General features: G+C 45.6%; 1 protein-coding gene across 1 annotated transcript; it reads left to right on the forward strand.

The window, feature by feature from the left end:
- The first annotated feature begins 11,468 nt into the window (after nucleotides 1-11,468).
- On the forward strand, nucleotides 11,469-17,022 carry LOC119316872 (CTL-like protein DDB_G0274487). Its single transcript, XM_037591256.1, has 6 exons — nucleotides 11,469-12,264; nucleotides 14,391-14,574; nucleotides 14,666-14,890; nucleotides 14,994-15,110; nucleotides 15,940-16,173; nucleotides 16,493-17,022. The coding sequence occupies exons 1-6, from the start codon at nucleotides 11,687-11,689 to the stop codon at nucleotides 16,700-16,702; spliced, it is 1,548 nt and encodes a 515-aa protein (XP_037447153.1). The 5' UTR covers nucleotides 11,469-11,686; the 3' UTR covers nucleotides 16,703-17,022.
- The last annotated feature ends 6,250 nt before the right edge of the window (nucleotides 17,023-23,272 follow it).

The raw sequence follows: 23,272 nt of genomic DNA on the forward strand, positions 1-23,272 counted from the left end.
TGCATATCGCGGGATTCGTAGCCCTTTGCGAGCTGTTTTTAGGCTGTGAGGCTCATTTCGCGCTGTGGAAGAAGCTGTTCTGCCTTGTGCCACATTCTCAGAAGGGGTCAATATATCAAGTGGGCGGAGCCGAAGTGTGGCGTATTGCCGGGACCGGATATCTGTCCGGAACCCCAAAGAAGACATCCAAAGACTGGACTTCTGAATGATTTTATATAGAAGACGTCCCCCTCCCAGATCCTATTCGAATAGGCCTCCCTAAGTTCGACAACGCTCCTTTGAAGAAGCGCCGGAGCTGGCGTCCATGGGGCTCCCTGGAGGAAGATAACAGGGACGTTCTTTACCTGATGATCCAGATAAGTTTGCTAGCTCGATCCGGATTGACCATGATCGAGGTCATGGCCACATGTATTATGCGGGGGGTGCAGCCGCTTCAGTATAGAGGCCACCCCATTTGGGATTTCAACGGGGAGGATGACGCCACCCGCTACGGCCGTAAAGGGCCGAGTTCGGTTGATGATCTAATAAAGATCTTATCCACTTTGTACAAGGGAGAAGAGGAGGAATTCCTCCATGTCAACCCGCAGGGCGGATTTTCTATGTACAATCCTCCGAGCTGGGTAAGCGGAGACTTTTTCTCGCCCATTCGTTTCATATTCCCGTAGTTAAGTATTCAGTCTAGCGATTTCAATGCAGGAGCTGCGCCAGGCTGTAAGGGAGATAAACAACCCCCCTCTACAACCTGAGGACCCTGGACGGTCTCTTGACCCGGCCTCCCAGGAGGATCCGGACATATCTGTGGAACTGATCGATGGGGTATTTTACCAATTGAGCAATGATAATGCTTTGGTGGCCATTACGGACGATTACCCTGGGCTACTTCCAGCCTCACAGGTAACTGAGACCGAAGTCCCAGTACTTTGAAAAGGGATCCATCCTTGCATGTTTTTGATTACCGTATAACAATCGTGTTTTGCAGGGGAGGTCCTCGAGGCATAAGGCCGAGCCTGCGGCGACTAACCAACAAGGGGTCACGAGGCCAGGCAGGCTGAAAAGACCGGCAGTCCGGATTGAGACACCGACGCAGCGGTACGGCGCGCCGTCTTTATTGCAATACATTACTCTTAGAGGCATATTAACGCCCATGCCTCCTTTTCAGGAAAAAGAGCGCTTGCCGGACTATACCCGGAGAGGCTACTAATCGCGCCTCCACCAGCCAGGCTCCAAGGCCGGATTCAAAGGCGGGAACGAATACGAGGCATGTGCCAGGCGCTCCTCCGACAGAGGATGCGGATAAACTGTTCGCCACCAATTCCGAGGTGGAAAGTGCCATGAACCACAGGCGTCGCCGGACTGTTCTTTGTGACGCTTGTTTCTCCCAAGAGGCATTGGGTGCCTTCAACTCGGGAGATGCGTACCTCCGTCCTGCTCGAAATGGTCTAGCCAGAGCCACGGAGCAGTATGTAAAAGACATACGGGTGAGAAAATTTGGTGATTATATATATCAGTAGCCCCTGAGACTTGAAACCGTTAGAATAACTGATTTAAGGATCATTTGTTATGCAGGTTCTTACAGAAAAGAATACCCAACTGTCCCAAGAGCTGGAAGAGTGCAAAGCCCAACTGCAGGCCGCACTGGCCGCAGCAGGGGAGCCCAAAGAGACCCCCTCTGGTAATATATCCTTCGAATGATAAATATCATATAGAGTGCGGCGTATATGCGTATCTGACGATAAAATTGCAAATGATGTTGGAGTAAATCCGGATAAGCAACAGCTCCTACACCAGCTGAAGGCCAGTGAGAGCGTGCTTACGAGGGTGAGGCAGGAGAAGAATGATCTCCTAGATGCCAACACCAAGCTGGGCGTGGAACTAAAAGATGTTCGTGCCCAACTGTCGGACTCTGTTAAGGAGAATCGGCGGCTTCGACACAACATATTTAGTAAGTGCTTGAACGAACTTTGAAAAAGAGTTCGGCGAGGAAGTTGGCTGACAGAATTATGACTGTAGGTATGTTAATAGGTCGTCCTGCCGAGGAAATGCCCGGTTATATGGGTGACCTTCTTCCCGAGCTCTCACAACTGCACGAACGAGTTCGGCAGGTGATGCAGGGCGTCGCCCAGGCCTTGTGGCCATCCGTCTCCATGCCCGAAGGCCTTGGAGAGCTTGCGGAGAAGCTGAAGGGAGCGCGGCGGCGCTTCCGATTATGGAAGATATCGGCCTGCCGTCAGGGCGCCAGGGAAGCCTAGGCAATGGTGAAGACGCGGTACACGAAGGCTGGCCCAAACCACATGGCCGAGGTCGGACCTGTGGGGCCCGATGGGAAGGAGATCCCTGTGAGCTTAGTGTACGGCCAAGTAGAATTGGCCGCAAAGTATTCCCAACAGGACTGTAGATTAGACAGCTTATTGGATGGTATTGAAGAGGAGTTTAGTCAGTCTGCATGACTATGTAATTAAAGTGACATGTATAATGCCTTCTAGCCGGATTGTAGATCATTTGTCGTTGCGGACCTTTTCGCTTCAACCTCCGGGCCCGATAGTCCGGAGTGAATCTGAATACCCACTCAGTTATATAAGAACCGGGGTATGCGTGGAGACCAGGCGTAGGGGTCATTAGTGCTTTATCAGACAAGTGCCCAACTAGTTATGTTATATTACATGGGTAGTAAGAAACATCTTCCAGGGAGAATAGTTCTGTTAAGGGTTCCTTTCCCTGGGCAAGCATGCTCTAAAGTGCATGTCCGGACTGCAATAAGAAGCATAGAAAAAGCATCTGGGGGCAGATATGGATAATAAATAAAAGTAATCTTTTGTTCACCGATCGAATATTCCCTTAAGAACGCTAGCTTTCGGCTTCACCCAGTCCGAGGTACACATCCGGCTGACCCGGCAGTAACAATTGCAGAGGTGCTCCCCTTATGCCCTAGCCGAATTAACGGGAACGTAGGGCATAAATACAAGAGCCAGGCAACCCAGCTTGGCCAAAACTTAAGTCATATCGATGCATATAATGGTGAAAAAAGGTGCATGCGGAAGTATAACACATGTGTTGGGCGTGAGGCCCAGGTAGATAATTTAAGCTTCTGTGAAAGAAGCCCCCAGGTATGGAGAGTGCGGCTAGCGCATCTGTAATGTACAAGTGGGGCACAAGGTGACCCTTGAAGGCCTAGAGAAATAATAAGAAAAAGAAAAAAAGGGAAACAAGACAGATGATGCATATGCAGAAAATGGACAAAGGGAGGGGACTAACATAGAGTCCAATGTTAGGCGTAGAATCTTCGGAGCCTGTCTGCGTTCCATGGGTTCGGCTCGAGTCGACTAGTCGATGCGTCCCGCAGTCGGTACGCTCCACCGGTCAGAACTTGGTCGATAATGAAGGGACCTTCCCATTTGGGCTCGAGCTTGTTCTTTTTCTTATCCGGCAGTCGTAGAACTAGTTTGCCAATGTTATAAGTTTTGGCCCGTACTTCTCTGCTTTGGTATCTGCGAGCCTGTTGCTGGTAAAATGCGGAACGGGCTTTGGCTACGTCGCGCTCTTCCTCCGAGGTGTCTAGACTATCCTGCCGATCGAGCTCGGCTTCTCTTTCTTCGTACATGCGCACTCGAGGGGAGTCATGAATTATGTCACAGGGCAAGACTGCCTCTGCGCCGTATACCATAAAAAACAGTGTATATCCGGTACTACGATTCGGCGTGATCCGCAGCCCCCAGAGTATGGAGTCGAGCTCCTCTACCTAGTGCGTGTCAGACTCCGTTAAGGAACACACTAATCTGGGTTTAATGCCGCTCATTATAAGACCGTTTGCTCGTTCGACTTGACCGTTGGTTTGTGGGTGATAGACTAAAGCATAATTGAGCTTGATGCCCATTTTGCTGCACCAGAGTTTTACCTCGTCGGCCATGAAGTTTGTGCCGTTATTAGTGATGATGTTGTGGGGGACGCCGTAATATGGTGTACAACCCCGGATATGAAATCTATCACCGGTCCGGATTCGACTGTTTTAACTGGTTTAGCCTCTATCCATTTGGTGAATTTACCCACCATGACCAATAAGTATTTTTTTCTTGTGGGTTCCCCCTTTAAGGGGTCCAACCATGTCAAGCCCCCAGACCGCGAAGGGCCATGTAATGGGGATTGTTTGGAGGGCGGTGGGTAGCATGTGGCTTTGATTTGCAAAGAGCTGGCAACCGGCGCAACGTTGGACCAAGTCCTGTGCATCTGCCCGGGCCGTTGGCCAATAGAATCATGTACGGAAGGCCTTACTTACAAGAGCCCAGGCTGCGGCGTGATGACCGCCGAGTCCGGCGTGAATTCCTGCCAAAAGGTTCCGCCCTTCCTCTTCGGAGATGCACCTTTGAAGGACTCCGGTAGTGCTTTTCTTGTACAATTCTCCCTCATGGACCCTGTAGGCCTTGGATCGCCGCACTATGCAACGTGCCTCATTTTGGTCCTCCAGAAGTTCCTGTCTAGTTAGGTAGGCCAGGAATGGTTCTGTCCATGGGGCAATAATGGCCATTATTTTGTGGGCTGAAGGTGTTATTTCGGTGGCGGAGCCTCCGATTGTGTCAGAGAGTTCGGTATCGGGTATTTTGGCCGGGTCCGGACTGTTGTTACCGGTGTCCCCTTCCCATGCTACGGATGTCTTGAAGAGCCTTTCCAGAATATGTTGGGAGGGACGGCATCGCATTTTGCGCTGATGCGGGCGAGGATATCCGCCGCCTGATTGTTTTTCCGAGCCACATGGTGAAATTCGAGTCCCTCGAAACGAGCTGACATTTTGAGGACGGCATTTCGATAGGCCGCCATTTTCGGATCCTTGGCGTCAAAATCTCTGTTTATTTGGGATATTGCAAGGTTTGAATCCCCACACACCTCCAGGCGTTGAATGCCCATGGAAACTGCCATCCGAAGACCATGCAACAGAGCTTCGTATTCGGCTGCATTGTTGGAATCTGTATACAATATTTGCAGTATGTACCAAACGGTATCTCCTGTTGGGGACGTCAAGACAACGCCAGCCCCTAGACCGGCCAGCATTTTAGAACCGTTGAAGTGCATGATCCAATTGGAGTATGCGACGTACTCTTTAGGGAGTTCGGCCTCCGTCCATTCGGCGACGAAGTCGGCCAGTACTTGCGATTTAATGGCTCGGCGAGGTTTGTATGTTATGTCGAATGGGAGGAGCTCAATGGCCCATTTGGCAATCCGGCCCGTAGCATCGCGGTTGTTGATAATATCATTGAGTGGCACTTCCGAGGCTACTGTAATCGAACACTCTTAAAAGTAGTGTCGCAGTTTCCGTGATGCCATGAATACCGCATATGCTATTTTTTGGTAATGCGGGTACCGTGATTTGCATGGAGTGAGGACAGTGGATACATAGTACACCGGCTTTTGAAGAGGGAATTTGTGTCCGTCCGCTTCCAGTTCGACAACGAGCACCGCGCTTACAACTTGATGAGTTGCCGCAATATACAACATCATTGGTTTGCCGATGTTTGGTGCAACCAGGATCGGGTTGGTTGCCAGAATGGCCTTTATTTCTTCCAATCCGGCTGTGGCCGTGTCCGTCCACTCGAAGTGTTCGGTGCGCCGAAGGAGGCGATAAAGGGGTAAAGCCTTTTCTCCCAAGCGGGAGATAAAGCGGCTTAGAGCCGCCACGCATCCAGTTAGCTTCTGGATTTGTTTGAGGTCTGTTGGGGTAGCCAACTATGACAACGCTCGGATTTTGGCCGGATTAGCTTCAATACCTCTACTAGAGACAATGAATCCCAGGAGCTTTCCGGCTGGTACACCAAAAACGCATTTTTTCGGATTGAGCTTGATGTCATATGTTTGGAGGTTGTTGAATGTGAGCCTCAAGTCGTCTATCAAAGAGTCAACGTGTTTGGTTTTGACGACCACATCGTCTATGTATGCCTCTACTGTTTTGCCGATTTGTTTCTCCAGACATGTCTGAATCATGCGCTAATATGTTGCGCCGGCGTTTTTGAGCCCAAAAGGCATTGTGTTAAAACAGAAGGGACTGTATGGCGTGATGAATGCCGTTGCGGCTTGGTCGGACTCCGCCATCTTGATTTGGTGGTAACCGGAGTATGCGTTGAGGAAACACAATGACTCGTGTCCTGCGGTAGCATCAATGATTTGATCGATGCGTGGGAGGGGGGAGGGATCCTTTGGGCAAGCTTTATTGAGGTCTTTGAAGTCGACACAAAGGCGCCGGATTTGTCCTTCTTTGGTACCATCACCAGGTTTGCTAGCCAGTCCGGGTGTTTTATTTCTTTGATGAATTCGGCCTCCAATAACTTGGCTAGTTCCTCTCCCATGGCCTGTCTCTTAGGTTCAGAGAAACACCGAAGAGCTTGCTTGACCGGCTTGAATCCCTTCAGGATATTGAGGCTATGCTCGGCTAGCCTGCGTGGGATTCCTGGCATGTCTGAGGGATGCCATGCGAATATGTCCCAGTTTTTGCGCAGGAACTCCTGTAGTGCGGCGTCCACAACGGGGCTTAGCTGTGCCCCGATGGAGGCTGTTTTTGTAGGGTCCATTGGGTGGACTTGGAATTTGACTATTTCATCCGCTGGTTTAAAAGAGGTGGACTTGGATCTCTTGTCGAGTATCACGTCGTCCCTGTTCACTATGGAGCGTAGCGTAGTTAATTCCTCGCCGAGAGGGCTTCGGATAATGCCTCGAGGGCTAATGCGGCTGTTTTGTTTTCGGCGCGGAGTGCTGTGTCCGGATCGCTGGCGAGAGTGATGATTCCGTTGGGCCCGGGCATTTTGAGCTTCATGTACCCGTAATGTGGTACAACTTGGAAGATTGTGAATGCCTCCCGTCCTAAAAGAGCGTGATAACCACTGATGAACGGGGCCACTTGGAATGTAATTTCTTCGGACCTGTAATTATCCGGCGTGCCGAATACCACATCTGGTGTGATTTTCCCAGCACAGCGTGCTTCCCGACTAGGGATGATTCCTCTAAAGGTTGTGCTACTTTGCTCAATGCGGCTCCAGTCTATTTCCATCTTTTGAAGGGTTTCCTCATAGATGAGGTTTAATCCGATGCCGCCGTCCATGAGTACCTTGGTGAGTCGAAAGCTGTCCACGATTGGACTGAGGACCAGTGCGGCTGGTGCTCAGGCAGTTCGGAATTTAGGTTCGTCACTGGCATTGAAGGTAATAGCCGTGTCACTCCAAGGATTTATTGCTGCTACGTGGCAGATTTCGGCCATGCTGCGGAGTGTTCGCTTGCGTCTGTTATTTGACGCGAAGGTCTCAAAGACCGTTAACACCATATTTTTGTCCACGGGATGTTGCTCTGTGGTATTTGGGAGGAGTAGATCCTCACCACTTTTGGCCACCTGCCGGAGTATCCAACATGCTCTAAGGCTGTGCGTTGGTATTGCATCCACTGTACTATGAATTTTGCAGGGTCCGTTGAGCCATCCCTCCGGTACGGTTCCTTGCCCCGCAGAGGGCTTTTGCTTTTTGGTAGTTAACCCGGGTGTATTGTGATAGTGCACCCTTTTATTTCGGACTGGGTTTGTGTTCAGGGACGGATTATCCCAAAAGTTTGTTTCGGTTTTCCAGGCACTTTCCATCGCATAGTACTTTCGTACTATGGACGCCAAGTCAGCAAAGTGTGTTATCTCACGATGATTTATGGCGTTAAGGATTCCCTTGTCCGTGCAATTATTGTGGAAAAATAAGATTGCGTCTTCCTCGCGACAGTCCTTAACCTTGTTCATCGCAAGGAGGAAACTGGCCAAGTAGTGATGTACTGTTTCCTGGGGCTCTTGCCTAATGTGGGAAAGGTCGCTTATGTTTGGGTGGGTGGATGGAATTGAATCCGAACCCACACCTGATCTGGGATCCAGGGGCTGAGGAATTTCCAATTTTGAAAGTTCCGGTTCCGGGGTGTGACCCGATAACCCTGGCCCGCTGCCTGACTTTAAGTTCAGGGATTGGGTGTTGTCCTCCCGCGAACGGGCGTCCGGCTCAGAGAGCTCGGGAATCCGGACATAGTTGGTCCTCAAGATGGAGGAAACGTCTCCGCATTGTTCCTCCACCACTGCAATATGATGGGTGACCGGCGGAGAGTTAATCTCCCTTTGATCAGGTTTAAGCCCAATCCGATCATAGTCCGTAGCGACTCCTAGGGCGGCGATGCGATCTAAGAGCTCATTTAAGGAGGCGAGCTCTATTGGATCCATCTGTTCGGCGAGTGCCGATTTGACGTCGAGGCTGTTTTCGATGACCCGAGAAGTCATCGTCGGCGCGGCGGCCGAACAGGCGGTCATGATGAAACCGCCTAGCCGGAGAGTTTGGCCGACAACCAAAGCTCCCTCGGCAGTAGTACCGTCTTTAAAGACGAGACGAGACATCCTTCCTTCTGGTGACGACACAGAGGAACTCGCAATGAAAGCACCAATGTCGGTGTCAAAACCGGTGGATCTCGGGTAGGGGGTCCCGAACTGTGCGTCTAGGCCGGATGGTAATAGGAGGCAGGGGACACGATGTTTTACCCAGGTTCGGGCCCTCTTGATGGAGGTAAAACCCTACATCCTGCTTGATTAATATTGATGATATGGGTAGTACAAGAGTAGATCTACCACGAGATCGGAGAGGCTAAACCCTAGAAGCTAGCCTATGGTATGATTGTATGTTGTGGTTGTTGTCCTATGGACTAAAACCCTTCGGTTTATATAGACACCGGAGAAGGTTAGGGTTACACAAGGTCGGTTACAAAGGAGGAGATATGCACATCCGTATTGCCTAGCTTGCCTTCCACGCCAAGTAGAGTCTCATCCGGACACGAGACGAAGTCTTCAATCTTGTATCTTCATAGTCCAACAGTCCGGCCAAAGAATATAGTCCGGCTGTCCGGAGACCCCCTAATCCAGGACGCCCTCAGTGGGCAATCGGGTTATGCCGTGGAGAGGCCGATACAACACTCAAGCGGGCAAGATTGCTCTTATTAGCGCGTGCCTCTCCTCCCTCCCCATGTTTTTATGGGATTCTACCTCCTTTCTGGAGGGATTCATGCTGGCTTTGACAAGCACAGGGGTGCTTTCTATTGGAATTCGGCCGATAACAAACGTAAATATAGGACGGTGAAGTGGAAGCTAATTTGCAGACCAAAGAACTTGGGGGGTTGGGCATCATTGACACATTTGTTATAAACAAATGCCTCATCATCAAATGGTGGTGGAAAATCATGTCTGCCTCGGAGCCCCAGCTATGGCTTAGCATCCTTAAAGCTAAATACTTCCCTTTATCTAGCCCCATGTTTGCTTCATCGACTGGTGGCTCCCAATTTTGGAAAGATCTCATGAAATTCTTCCCGGTGTTTCAATCCTTAGTAAGATTTGGTGTCCGGAATGGCAAGTCTATGCGTTTCTGGTTGGATTGGTGGTATGAGGACTCCACTCTCGCGGTGGCATTTCCAGTGCTCTTCTATTACTGTCCGGATCCGAAGATCTCTATCTTTGAGCTCTCTGAGAATAACTGGGACATGGACCTTCGTAGGGCTCTGACTCCTGAAGAGTTGGATGATTGGCAGTGACTTGTTGCCTGCATCCCTTTGCTCTCGGAGGGGGAGGACTCGGTGGTCTGGCCCCATTCTGCTTTTGGTCACTTCTCTGTTAAGTCATTATATGCCAAACTAATCTCAGGGTCTCCTACCTCTAAGTTTAAGATTATCTAGCGTGCTCGTGTCCCTCCTAAGATTAAAATATTCCTATGGCAAGCGTTCCGTGGAAGGCTGCCTGATGCTGACCAAATCCGCAAGCGAAAGACCCTGGTTCGGATAGGTATGCTTTGTGTGGTGTGCTCGAAGATACGAAGCATAACTTCTTCCACTGCTCCCTGGCCAAATTCGTGTGGTGATGTATCAGATCTTGGCTTCACGTTTCTCAGAGCCCATCATCCTTTACTGAACTTAGGGTCTTGACCAATGGCCTGTCTGGGATCTCTAAACGGGTTTCCTGGGTGGGGTTTGCGGCGATTTGTTGGTCGCTGTGGACTAGTAAAAACAAGTTTACTATCGGACACTCCTTCCCGACTAAACCTGTTGACTGCTTATTTAAATCTTGCATACTCTTGCAGCAGTGGTGATCATTGACTAGGGACGCTGACCACGAGGCTTTCGACATGATGACTTCAAAGATTCGGGCTACTGCATTTTCCCTGTCGCGCCGGCAACCAGGAGTTTAATGGAACTTGGAGGTCCTCTTGCTGCTGTGTTCTTCGTATTTTGGCTTGTGTGCCATGTATGGCTTGGGGGGAATATATCCGGTGCACCGGGGCAATTGGTGCTACCGGTGCACCGGTCCCCCGCTACACATTAAAAAATGTCAAAAAATCCGTAAAAAATTTAGTGCATTGACACAACATCAATGTATGTTGTCACAAAAATTCAAATCAAAATTCAAAACATTGCTTGAGATATAAAAATGATAAATTTGACACTGAATAGTACATAACACAAGTTGGGCTTCAGTTTTGGCCAATTAGCATATTTATATCAAATTTGTCATTTTTGTACCTCTAGCAATGTTTCAAATTTTGATTTAAATTTTTGTGACAACTTACATCGATGTTGTGTCAATGCACTATTTTTTTCCGGATTTTTTCAAAAATTTTGAAGTGTGCAATAGAGTTTGGTGCACCGGTAGCATCAATTGCCCCGGTGCACTAGGTACGTTCCTATGGCTTGGGAGCCATGTATCAGGACTATGTTTATTTTGTGCGTCTTTGGGCTTTGGCTACTTGTCTATTTGTCTAGTGAACATTGTCTGATGGTTTTATTTATAAGGTCGGGCTGATACCTTTCGTCTAAAAAAATGTTTACATATTTTTTCATCTCAGTACCAACACACGTTAGTTCATTGGTACTCGTCTGTCAATGGATCGATGAAAATCAAACTAAAAACACATGCAATCTACATCTATACCAATATAAAAAGACTCAAATGGGCAGATTCAATTAATCTCAGCCATCAAATTATCTCAATCCAACGACCTAGACTACTTCCATATCGAGCGCTTAAGACGTTTAGTATGCAGTTAATTTAATGTCAAATATAATGCTAATCACATAATAACACACAAATAATATCTTACTTAATATTCACATGCACTTAATATCCTTCCAAATTAATGTGCATTGCACGTACACATTAACTAGTACTCTCTCCGTATGTATCTTGCACCGAAATACATTTAGATACATCCATTTCAGAGACAACTAATATGGAACGGAGGGAGGATGTGATAAGCAATCCAAATAATTTTTTTTAAGCAAACTGAAACACTGTCCCTTTGAAACCGACCGCCGGTGGAAACCCAAAATTTGCCAGTCTTCCTTCCGTTCCGATTCGTGGCGACGCAACAGAAGGCCCCGCCTCCGGACGAACCAAGCCGCTGGCCAGTTCCTTCCGCGGCGACGTCTCCATCATTTCGCACTTTGAGTCGCGCAAGTGGTCGCCCCGCCTCTCCATCATTTCGCACGCAAGTCGTCGCCGCGCCTCCTGGATGACCCAAAACGGTTACCGCGCAGAGCAGTTACCTTCTCCACTCCTCAACGCTAATCGCTGATACTGTACCACTAATCACCCTCTTCGACTCCAATCCCCCCTACGCTAGTCCCGTCGCAGTCTCTGCGCGGATCGTCGATCGCCGCGATGTCGTCTTCCTCCCCGTCCTCGTCGGACCAGAGCGGGAACCCTAGCCCCCCGCCGCCGGCGCCGGCGGGGGGCCGGCCGGGAGCGGGGCCGGCGGCGTGGCCCAGGCGCCGCTGCCGCGACGTCTTCTGGCTGGTCGTCTTCCTCCTCCACCTGCTCGTCTTCGGCGGGGCGCTCGCGCTCGCCGGCCTCAACCGTTTCCGCGTAGCCGACCGCTTCAACATCGACCGCTACGCCAACCACACCGCCGCCGCGCCATCCGCCGCAGTCGCGCCGCCGGGGTCGGATGTTGGCGTGTCCAAGGAGAAGGCGCTGCCCCCCGAGCTGACGGAGACGTACTGGAAGTACTACGGCGCTGCGGGGGCGGTGGGGACGCTGCTCGCGTGGTCCTGGCTGGCGGCGGCGGCCGGGAAGAAGGACGGGGGGAGGGTGCTCATGCGGGCCGCCGTGCACAGCCTCACGGCGTACCTTGCCGTCATCAGCGTGCTCTGCTTCTGGGGAAACCACTCCTTCTGGGGCGTGGCCCTCGCTGTAGGCGCTGCGCTCCACTTCCTTTACGTCATGTCAGTGATTGATAGGTACACTCAACCTCAACTGCATTTCGGAATTGCTCTGTGGTTTCTGGCAATTTCATATAGTGAATTTGGACTGTATTGGTTGAGGATGTGACACCAACGTTGAACAAGATAAGTAAATTTCTGCACAATTGAAGAAACCATTCATGAGAATTATGTTAGGGGATTGATTCATGTCTGTTCTCACGCCCCCTTTCAAACAGTGTGAACGTCCTTGTGCGCATATGGCTGCATGCAAGCAGTCCAGTGCTTTCTTTGATGATATGCTTTGGAGTCAACGTGGTTTGAACGGGAAATTCACAGTTTAAGCATTGTGCTGCTTTTGTTCGTAGTACCTACCAAATAATATAGCTGAACAAAAAACTATGGTTCAGAAAATCTTATCATCATTTGGGTGCATTCCTAAATGGTTAGCTTGCAAATAAGCAGGCTTCATTGATAGCTATATGTTTGAACGATTTAACGTCAATCCTGTTTCAATATTAATGTTATTATAGTTGTATGGAAGGAAAGCCAGTAAAATCAGCAAGTGTAGTATGGTGGAATAGCTGCACTGCCCCTATATTTGCGTACAAGTTTAATCAGTTGCATTGGACAAGTCAGTTGAATTTCGTTTTAGCTTGTTTAACTATTGCTATATTGTCATTATTGGACATATGCGGGGTTGAGTTAGCATATCGGTATACTTTCCAAATGCAGCTTTGCTCAGTGGAACAAGTTGGTGCATGCATTCTTTAGGTGAAAGATGCATGTGGTGTAGGAGTTTACTAATTTACTAATAGGCCTGAATAGTGAATACTTGTACTGTAACTATGTAGGCCACCTTACCATCTCAGCCTTAAAACTTGCATATAAATTGGGTGGATTGTGAAGCCAAAATATTTGGGCATGACACAACATGCTATTGAGTTTTACCGTAGCGTGTAAACAATATCATAGTGGGATGAAGCCACAAAGTTGGTACTGGGTGTCTAACTGGCTATGCACATCAAACCAGTATCAAACTTGATGCTGATTTCTACTAGTAATTAGCCATTGATTTTGGGTGTATTATCTTGCACTCTACCCTATATTAATCATATTGTTAGAGTTGTGTCGAATATTGTGTACAAGTTAGGTTACAGTTGGACTAGAAGTTGTATCGTGTTTACATAGGATATGGAGTCGTGTCCTAATAGGACACTTGTATCCTAGGCCTCTCATATATAGCGGGGGTAGACACATGATGTAACCTATGCCAACATAATAGCACAGGCGCGCAAGGGGGAGCCGGCGGCGTGTGCCGGCGCCCGGGTGGCCGGTGTGCGGTATTGTGACGGTGTCACGGGGAGGAGCGCCCGTAGTCAGGCCCCGGGGATGTAGCCATATCGATGAACCTCGTTAACAAATCTCGGTGTCGTGCTGGTATGATTGCTTGATCCTCGGTAGATCGACGGAGCGACTCGGATTTATTCTAACACATATTAGCAGAAACTTGGAAGCAAGTGGTTCCTCTGTTATTGACCCAGTTAAGCCATTTTCTAACAAAGTAGATGTTCAGTTTTGTTCTAAAGCATCTTAAGTTTCTATTTAATATGAAAGTGGCATGGCAGCTTATTTGCAATTCATGACGGTCTCTGGAAGAAAGCTGTGGATCTTGTATAGATTCAAAAGTGGAGAATTCTAGTGTAGATATCCTGTTAATCATTCATGCCATCCTTGGATCAGGATATATATTTTTTGCTATAATCATGTATTGGCTAGTTTGCTTTGTAAGTTGATCTTATTTTAGGAAGAAAACATCATGCCTTTCTTTTTTGGATGACTATTGTTCCGAAGGTTCTGCTGGGAGATAATCTTTTCCGCATGTATTTGATAACAACATGGGACCTCAGTTAGACAGTTTTTTTTTCTTTTTTCAATAAGGAGGTTGGAACCCCCAGCCTCTGCATCTCAAATTCTCAATTTAATCTTAGAGTTCCTGCTGTACTAGAAGATATTCTGTCCATTAGCCGACTTCTGCTTGATCGCAGTATTGTTAATTTCCTTATTGCTGTTTTAATTATGTGGTAAAATAAAAAAAGAACGATTTTTATTCTCATGAAGTCGTGAGTAATATATTTGTTCAAAACTAACTTTTTTTTTGCTAGATTTCCATTTACAATGCTAGTACTGCAAAAGGCAATAAAGATGGTCTGGGAACTTCCAGATGTGATGAGAATAGCATATGCATTTGTACTGGTAATGCTTTGTTGGATGGCATTATGGTCCTTTGGAGTTTCTGGCATTGTTGCTATGCCCATACCGAATTGTGGGCAATGGTGGCTTGTTCTGGTGAGGGCAAGTTGTTGCCATTATTCTATGTTGGATTTCAATGTTTTCTTTGCTTTTAGATATTTTCTAATAATTATCCTGCAATTTGCAGGCTTTATCAGTCAGTTTGTTTTGGACTGGAGCTGTCCTTAGTAATACAGTCCATGTCATAGTATCAGGAATGGTGTTCCTTGTTCTCATTCATGGTGGACAAGCTGCTGCGTCGATGCCCCCCAAACCACTTCTAAAGTCACTTCAGTATGCTGTTACAACTTCTTTTGGAAGCATTTGCTATGGATCACTCTTTACGGCTGCCATTAGGACTTTACGTTGGGAGGTCTGTGACTTACTGGCTAGAGTTAGCTGGTGTGAAATTTTTAACTATCAATTAATTGCCTGCCATTTGTTTACTCCTTTTCATTCTTTATATTTAATTTCAGATTAGAGGAGTTCGTTCTAAAATTGGCAACAACGAGTGTCTTCTGTGCTGTGTTGATTTTTTCTTTCATATTGTGGAGACACTTGTTCGTTTCTTCAACAAATATGCATATGTGCAGGTCAGTTGCAAATATGAGTTTATCTATTCAGAAGTTCTCAGGATGTATAAGATATCAAGTTAAAAGAGTCTGTTCTCTGTGTTTTGCAGTTTTGCCATGCATATTTGTGCACTATGTTTTTTTTCATGTTTCCTCAAACTATATCAGCTTTGCATGAAAACTGGGCCAGGGGAGCCTGCCCCCTACGGCCCATCGGGACAAGCGGGTCGACACAAATTTAATTGCTCAAGATGTATTATGTCGTTACAATAGCATACACCTTTGCAAGTTTTGTTAGCATCCGGTTTATAGGAAAATTTTAAAATCTTGATCCAAAATTGCCTCTGTTGTAGAGTTGCAAATATGCTAACTTGTGATGCTAAGCGTGTTCATGCTAGAAATAGCCTGTTTTTCTAGACATGCTAAAATTCCTACCGATAAATGATTCTGTTTGTAAAGATGTTGTACTACTACTCCCTATTTTATATGAATCTAGTATTAAAATGGGTCGGACCATGTTACCCAAGGGGATATGAGGCCAGTCACCACTGGATCATTGGGCAGGCACCATGTCCCTGAAGAAAGCAGAGGGGCCAACGGGTACCAGGTCTGGGCCAGAGCGGGTCGGCTCATTCCCGTCCTTAGGAATCTTGATACCCAAAGCATGTGACTGCGAAGCAAATCGCTGATTTTGTTCTTTTCGAATTGGTAAAACTTTGTATGGAGAAATGATTTGTTCCTTCATAGTATTGGTTATTGATATCAATCAAGTTGCTGATCATTACCTAAACAATGGTTTCGGGCTTACTACTGCATTATACACTTGTATCACACTGTTTTTCACTTTCAGATAGCTGTCAACGGACAGAGTTTCAATCGTTCAGCTAGGGATGCTTGGGAGCTGTTCCAGTCGACTGGCATTGAAGCACTTATTGCTTATGATTGTTCTGGTGCTGTTCTTTTGATGAGCACAATATTAGGTGGGTTAATTACAGGAACTTGTACTGGTGTTTGGACATATTTCACACAACGTGATAAAGCAATTATGGTTGGCTCGACCTCTATGCTGATTGGCATGATACTGGTAAGTGCTTACATGAGCATCCAGTTTTGATTGAAGTGTTTTAAAGGGGCCTCCCGGATTATGTATTTTTCTTGCAGTAGAAACTCTTACGTATTGCTAGGAGCTGCATGACTGAATTTTATGAATAGTACTCCCTCCGTCCAGAAAAACTTGTCCCTCAAATGGATGTATCTAGCACCAAGTTACTGCTAAATACATCCATTTGATGGACAAGCTTGGGACAAGCTTTTCCGGACGGAGGGAGTATCTGTTATGGATATTTCGAGTTAAATATTTCCTGCTGAGTTTATTCAGAACTGAGAGCCGCTTTATTTTGCAGGTCGGGCTAACTGTCGTGGTTGTTGAAAGCGCAGTTACATCAATATACATATGCTATGCTGAGGACCCTCTTCTAATTCAGAGATGGGATCCTGAATTTTTTGAGCAAATGTCAGAAGCACTGCACCAGCGACTGCAGTACCGAAGCTCCCGAGCCCGCCAAATACTGAACGGTCGGCTTGATCATTTGCCAAATACATCAAGTATTTGAATCTCATGTCAGATACGTCATTTTTGTCAAACCATTGAACGGGCAGCAGCCATTTCCAGAACAAGTTGTTTTGGATCCTCCTGCCATGAAAACATAGAGAACGAAGTGCCCCATTAATCTTCGAGGCCTTCAAAAGCAATATTCCCTAGCAGGCAGTCGTATGTACCTTCTGTTCTTCTTTGCGTGGGGTATGTTCATAATTATGTAAACTAGGACAATGCTCGTGCGTTGCAACGGGGGCACAAATATTCAACACATACAATATATCTCGAGGATCCTCATGCACATCAAGTGACATTATCAAATTTTATCAACGCTAATCACTTTTTTCCTTCTCCTTTCTCCACACACTATCTGCCTCTCCGCCATGCATACCAAGCTCGACGTATCAATGGGGGATCCAGCTTGCAATCCCCCTTCCACCCCACTGAACAGTTGTGTTATAGTATTTCCCAGTGTGCTTATGTTAGCCTGTCCCGCCCCCTCCCTACGCCCCCCAAGCATGCCCATGCAGCGCACATGTAAACTTACAAAGAAATGTCCTTGCTCGCCCTAGTTAGCAGCAAATTATTTAAAAATCAAGAAGTTTAATATTGTAGTAATATGCACTATGTGACATATGTGATAAGCAATTCTAACTAATCCAAAAATAAATAAATAAAATATTGTAGTAATATAACAAGTTTGATTAAGATATTAATACAAACAATTTTTGTGACTCCTACTCAATACCTAGGTGAAGACTAGTAGAACACCCGTGCGTTGCTACGGGCTATAATGCATATACTATATTTGATTGAGTCGACAACAATCGTCATGTAAACCTTTCCTCTCTATATATATCTCCGTCTCTCCCTTCCTCCACTCATCCTTTCTCCTACTCTCTAGGGGACAGGCATGGATGTCGAGCGTATCGCATGGGCAGGGTTAGGGGATACAAGAGGAATAGGGGACCCCCTCATGAAGATTCTCCCCTAAATTTTGTTTAAGTCAACATCATCCTCTATTTTTTATTTCAATCCATATATCTAAGTTGTCAGCATGATGGAGAGTGATGCTCCATCATAGGGTGCTCGGGACACCATGTCAGTATAAAAATCATTGGGATGACTTTGTTTTTCTATCGTACATAGTATCTCATTTTAACTTCTATCAAGAGTAGGGCACAAGCACACTCCAAACACTACAAGTAATGGTGACTGGAATAGGCAAATAGAGAGAATACTCATATAAATTAGTCATCTTAGACTGAATACAATCTCTTTAGGCTTCCCGCCCAACAACTCACAAGCTTCCAAGAATATTGTTGGATTCGAGTTTCTTGCTGCAACCTGTTAGCAGAGAAAGCAGAGAACTGAATTTATGTCGAATATTAATAGAAAACCGAAGGTAGAACCTGCATACAAAGGACATTAGATACATAGTGAAGGTTCACCTAGCATGCTTAGTTTAGGCTACTCCTCTGTAAATCTGTACCCACCTCAGCAGATACAACGACTACATTAAACAAGTGATCTCATTCCAGGGCCTCTAAAAGTGTCCAGAGATGGGTTCTTAAGTTGGACAATACAATTGTTCTTACACCAGCCCTCCACAATGCTTCAAAAAAATATTTAGCATTATGGTAAATGAGCTTCCATCGAACAGGTGCTCAACATCTCTGGTTCAGTTAGCAAATGAGATGATTCAGCCTTATAATGTAAATATTTAGCACTCTACTATTTCTAACTACATTGTTTTTTTGCATAATGGAGCAGTTGAATGATCATAGCTTGTGTCTGACAGTATAACACTATGAACCACCTTACCAATTTAGAATCAATCAGCAAAAAATTGTAGCGACCAAGATAGATGCTTTGAAGGCATGTTGCTTCAACACTACATTAATGTTGTACTCGTTCAACCTTGAGCTATCACTCTTACATTAATATTTTCCTACATGAACCTTATAGAGTATATAAGTATGTAAATCACGATCAAATTCACCTCATGGAGACATTATTCCGTACTCACAAAACAACATCTGCTCACTTTGCTAAGTAGGTCCATGATGTATATTCTGCCGTCCATTTGTCCAACAAACCAACATTTTAAACACCCTTTCCACAATATAACCTTTCTTCTTCTCGAGATATTACTTCAAATGTGTCTTAGTGCTTTATATCATGGAAGTTGTCATGCAGACAATCATTTTAACAAGGCCACAGTGAGTGTGCAACTAACACAGTTATGATAAGCACTGTGCAAATTATATCTAATAAAAATAAGAGTGAACTTCTACATGCACTTGCATGCAACTCGGCCTCCTATTAAAACGACTTTTCACATGGCTTATGATCTCTCTATTTTAAAGTTAGAAATGCGACCGACATACTAAATTTGCAAAGTTATGTACAACTAATTTGTCTAATTTCCTTAGGTTAACATTCTTCAAAAGATACAAGAAAATCAGACAACCATCAAGAACTGCAATCGAATTATGATTTTACAAAGACACAAATTTTCAAAGTCTATATCATGAACTATTTTCGCATCTATCAACACATCAAGACACAAACCTTTTGTACTTTAAATAAGCAGATATGAAGGTAAACTAAAGTCGTGAATTTATGGTGGATAGCCTGTCTGCAGAGTGCAGATAATTGAGAGGAGGCAACATGGCCGCATGAACGTAAGGTGTAAGCTGCTACTTGAAAAGCAGAGCAGGACGTTTGGCTTCAACTTGCTGAAGGTCACCTTTTCCTCTGGTTAAGAGGTGGCCACCAACAACTCGATTTCACTAATATTTTCAGAAGCAATGAGTTAAGCGATTTTAACACTATAAAATAAGCAAAAGTAAAAACTGGAGAGCTAGGTATGTACAAAGGCGATCGACTGGCTGGACCTTCTCCAAGTGCGCATCTTCCATCCTATGCAAGGTGATAATCGGTAAGTAGCCTCTGCCCTAGGGGTGTCAAATCCCTTTGTTAACAATGGAATTTCTATATAAAAAAAGAAAGATACATGAGATGAAGACAATAGAGTACAGGGAGGTACCATACCGTAAGTCTTTACTGTCAGTCTTCTTCATGTAATAGAGGGAACTTCACAATCCATCATGTACTTCTTAGCACCCTCACATTCAGAGTCATCACCAACAAATCAATATCCTGCAGAAACATCGGAAGGAGAACCGCGAGCATGTAAAGAAACTTTGATCTATTGATTCAAACACATACTGGTGCTCTTGGAAGTACATAACTATCTATATGTCTTGAAGTCTCACATTCTCCAAACCCAGCATTCAGAAACACAACAATAAATCATGTATCGCCTTCTTGGAACCATTACATGTCAGGTTTTTCTTATGACAAGCTTTATAACACGACTTTGTGTTTGAGCTAGTTACAACCAGATTTCTAGTGTGTGATAAGCTATTAATTCCAAGATTTTTCCAAACACACTGACGGAAAAACATTGTGAGACGGGCTTGAAATTTCTAGCATGATAAGCCATTACTCCCAGGTTTTATCTAAAAGTTTTGCTAACCGAAAATTTACCCGCTGAAAATTGGTACTTCATGTGGAGCACAGGTGGAAACTGAAGAAATATCTAAAACTGAAGAAACTAGGTTTCAAATTTCTCCAGGAGAGATAGATTTTAAAATGTTGGCAGCAAATGTAGAACTCTGATATTCTAAACTTCATATGACAATAAGAAAAATAAGCCATGATGCATGAACAAAAATAATTGGACCAAATCATCTTCATTATTGTTCAAAGGAGAGATAGAAGATAGAAATCATTTAATCAAAATTTGGTCGTGAACAACCACTGCACAAATTTCAATTTTATAAAGTACACTAGTTTATTTTGCATATAGCAAGATGGCAACATTCTAGGAATAGAGATGTGTCCGAGTTCATCTAAAATCCAATTGTCCCACGATGAAACTACAAAAAAAATCAAGGTTTCAGTAGCAACATTACTAAAAGAATTAAAAATCTACAGCCAACGGTCGTGTCTAGCGGCATTGAGTTTTTTTTGAGTAAAATCATTGAATGCTTCCAGCAGAAAGCCCAAACTTTTGAATGAGACTTTAGTCCTTTTGGAATTGTTTGGAAAACAAACCCCACAGCCCAGCCCAGCCTCGCCAGCACCAACGCCTCGGCCCACCTGCAAAAGTCAATGCCCAAACTGCCCGTTGTTAACAGATAAAGAATATTCTTACTAGATTCTCCATTTGACTGTATCCAAAACATGCACTAATACTGCCTTCGATGGTTTAGCTGCTATACTACTGGGAGGTGCCTTTTGTAGTGGTAGTAGTACTGACTGTAAAAAGAGCACAAGACTTGCTGGTGGCTAATAAAGAGTAATGAAGAATCGAGGATCCAACGTGCATATAGCCAAGGATAAGTTTTCTTTCGAACATCAAATATGGAGAATTTCTGAGAAGATTAGCTATCTGTTAACTGCAGCTAAAAGCATAGCAGAGGGCTTAATTTGCATTTTTTTTACAATACTGATGAGTCCTACATATTTATGGCACTATAAAAAAAATACACTTCCATGATGATACGTGTTTGTCACAGTAGGTCACGTTTTCTGTCATGCATGTACATCCATGAAAAATTTATGACAAATCCAAGATAGTCATACCTGTGCTGTCATAGAAGTGTTCCATGACATTATCAAAATTATCATCACGGAAGTGTCCACTTCCATGACGATAAATCGCGCGTCACATAAGTGCTTTCGTCAAGGGTGACCGACACGTGGCATCCACCGTAACGGAACGCCTTAAGCTATCTGGTCCGGTTTTGGATCCGGTAACCCGTTAACAGCCCCAACCAATGGGGATTTTCCACGTGTAAAATCATCATTGGCTGGAGGGAACACGTGTCGGCTCGCCGTTGGGACAGATGTCATCCACTCATTGGACCCAAAGCGCCTATGATACGTCGACACGTGGCACGGCCCAACAGAGGCCCATTCCTGTGAAAAGGCCGACCCGTTTGACTTGGTCAAAAGGTGGCGGGCCCGCCCACGAAAAGCCAGTTAACGACCTGTTTGCATATAGCCCATTTACAACCCGCTAACCCAGGGCCCGTTTACGGCCTATCCGAATTAGGCCGAGTAGCGTCATCTGGGCCGTTCAATATAATTCCAGCCCATTTTAACTTCCGGCCCATGTATGGCCCATGACGTCTTTTGGCCCATATGAGGCCCTTAGTAACCCTCGGCCCATTAACGGCTCGTGGTAAAACTGACCCATAATGAACAGTGTATCACTTTATACCCATTAACGGCCCATTATACCGTTGGGCCGTTTCCAGCCCATGTTATCTTTCGGCCTTCTCAGGGCCCATTTATTCTTGGGCTCATTTCCAGCATTCGTTTACTTTCGGCCCGTTACTGTCATTTTCTGCTTGTGGGCCAAATTCAGCCCGTGGTTACAGTCGGCCCGTTTGTGACCCGTTAATACGTTGGGCCATTTTTATAGCGTCATCAAATACGACCGATTAACGACGGCCCGTTATGGTCGGCCCACGAACGGACGATTTCAACTCTAGCCCATTTACGACCATAATGTGGTATGTTATTTGCCCATGTTTGGCCAACCGATCATATGGCCCGTAGAAGGCCCATTGATGATACGACCCGTAGAAGGCCCATTGTGTCTATGGACCGTATAAGGCCCATTGTTTCTACGCCCGTAGAAGGCCCATTGTTTCTACGCCCCTTAGAAGGCCCATTGTTTCTACGGCCCATAGGAGGCCCATGTTAACTACAGTAAATATGTAGCCCATGGTTAATGCGGCCTAGTTTTTAAAAAAATAGGCTATTGCGGCCACTAGCAAACCACGGAAAAAGAACTGCACTGACTACAAGAAAACAAATAAACAAGTCAATAAGGAAATAAATAGGCAAGCAACTTACGCTAGGCTATCACGGCTATTACACATATTACATCCACTGGGCATCAAAGTTCGCCACCAGTGCAAATATAGGGAACAAAGCAGCATATAAACGCCGCAGCAAAACAAGTCCAGAACTGAAACCACTTAAGGAGAGCTCAAGAAACAATATCCTGGGTACCCATAATGCTGGCAAGATGCTTAGCAAGCTTATTAACTTTCTCTTGTTTGGCGCTTAAATCCTCCAACACTTGCTGTTCACTACGGGAAACAACTAATTTGCCGTCAGGGGACGTCTTTGCCATCAGCTTTTTGTCGGGCAAGACGGCAAAGAAAGATTTGTTGTCATCACCAGACGGCAAAGAAAACCTAACGGCAAAATATACTTTGCCGTCTGTGAAAAAAACACAGACGATAAAGAGAGCACTTTGCCATCTATTAAACAAATCACAGACGGCAAATAAACTTTGTCGTCAGTTTTTGTTTTCACAGACGGCAAAGAATCTTTGCTGTCTGTGTTTTTATTAATAGACGGCAAACCGAGCTCTTTCCCGTCTGCATTTTTTTCCCAGGTGGCAAAGAAGAAACACAAGACGCGGATTGATCACATGGATCGATGACATGTCATGATCCACTCCACTCATCCCCAGCTCCCTGCAGCGCCCCACGCG

The sequence above is a fragment of the Triticum dicoccoides genome, chromosome 6A (genome assembly GCF_002162155.2).
Source record: "Triticum dicoccoides isolate Atlit2015 ecotype Zavitan chromosome 6A, WEW_v2.0, whole genome shotgun sequence".
NCBI lineage: Eukaryota > Viridiplantae > Streptophyta > Magnoliopsida > Poales > Poaceae > Triticum > Triticum dicoccoides.

What these genes read in the sequence shown, in the direction of transcription:
- LOC119316872 (XM_037591256.1), top strand. Translation starts at nt 11,687, where the DNA reads ATGTCGTCTTCCTCCCCGTCCTCGTCGGACCAGAGCGGGAACCCTAGC. An exon ending in TTAGGACTTTACGTTGGGAG is followed by an intron (nt 14,891 to 14,993) that starts GTCTGTGACTTA and finishes ATTTAATTTCAG; the next exon opens with ATTAGAGGAGTTCGTTCTAA. An exon ending in TGCTGATTGGCATGATACTG is followed by an intron (nt 16,174 to 16,492) that starts GTAAGTGCTTAC and finishes TTTATTTTGCAG; the next exon opens with GTCGGGCTAACTGTCGTGGT.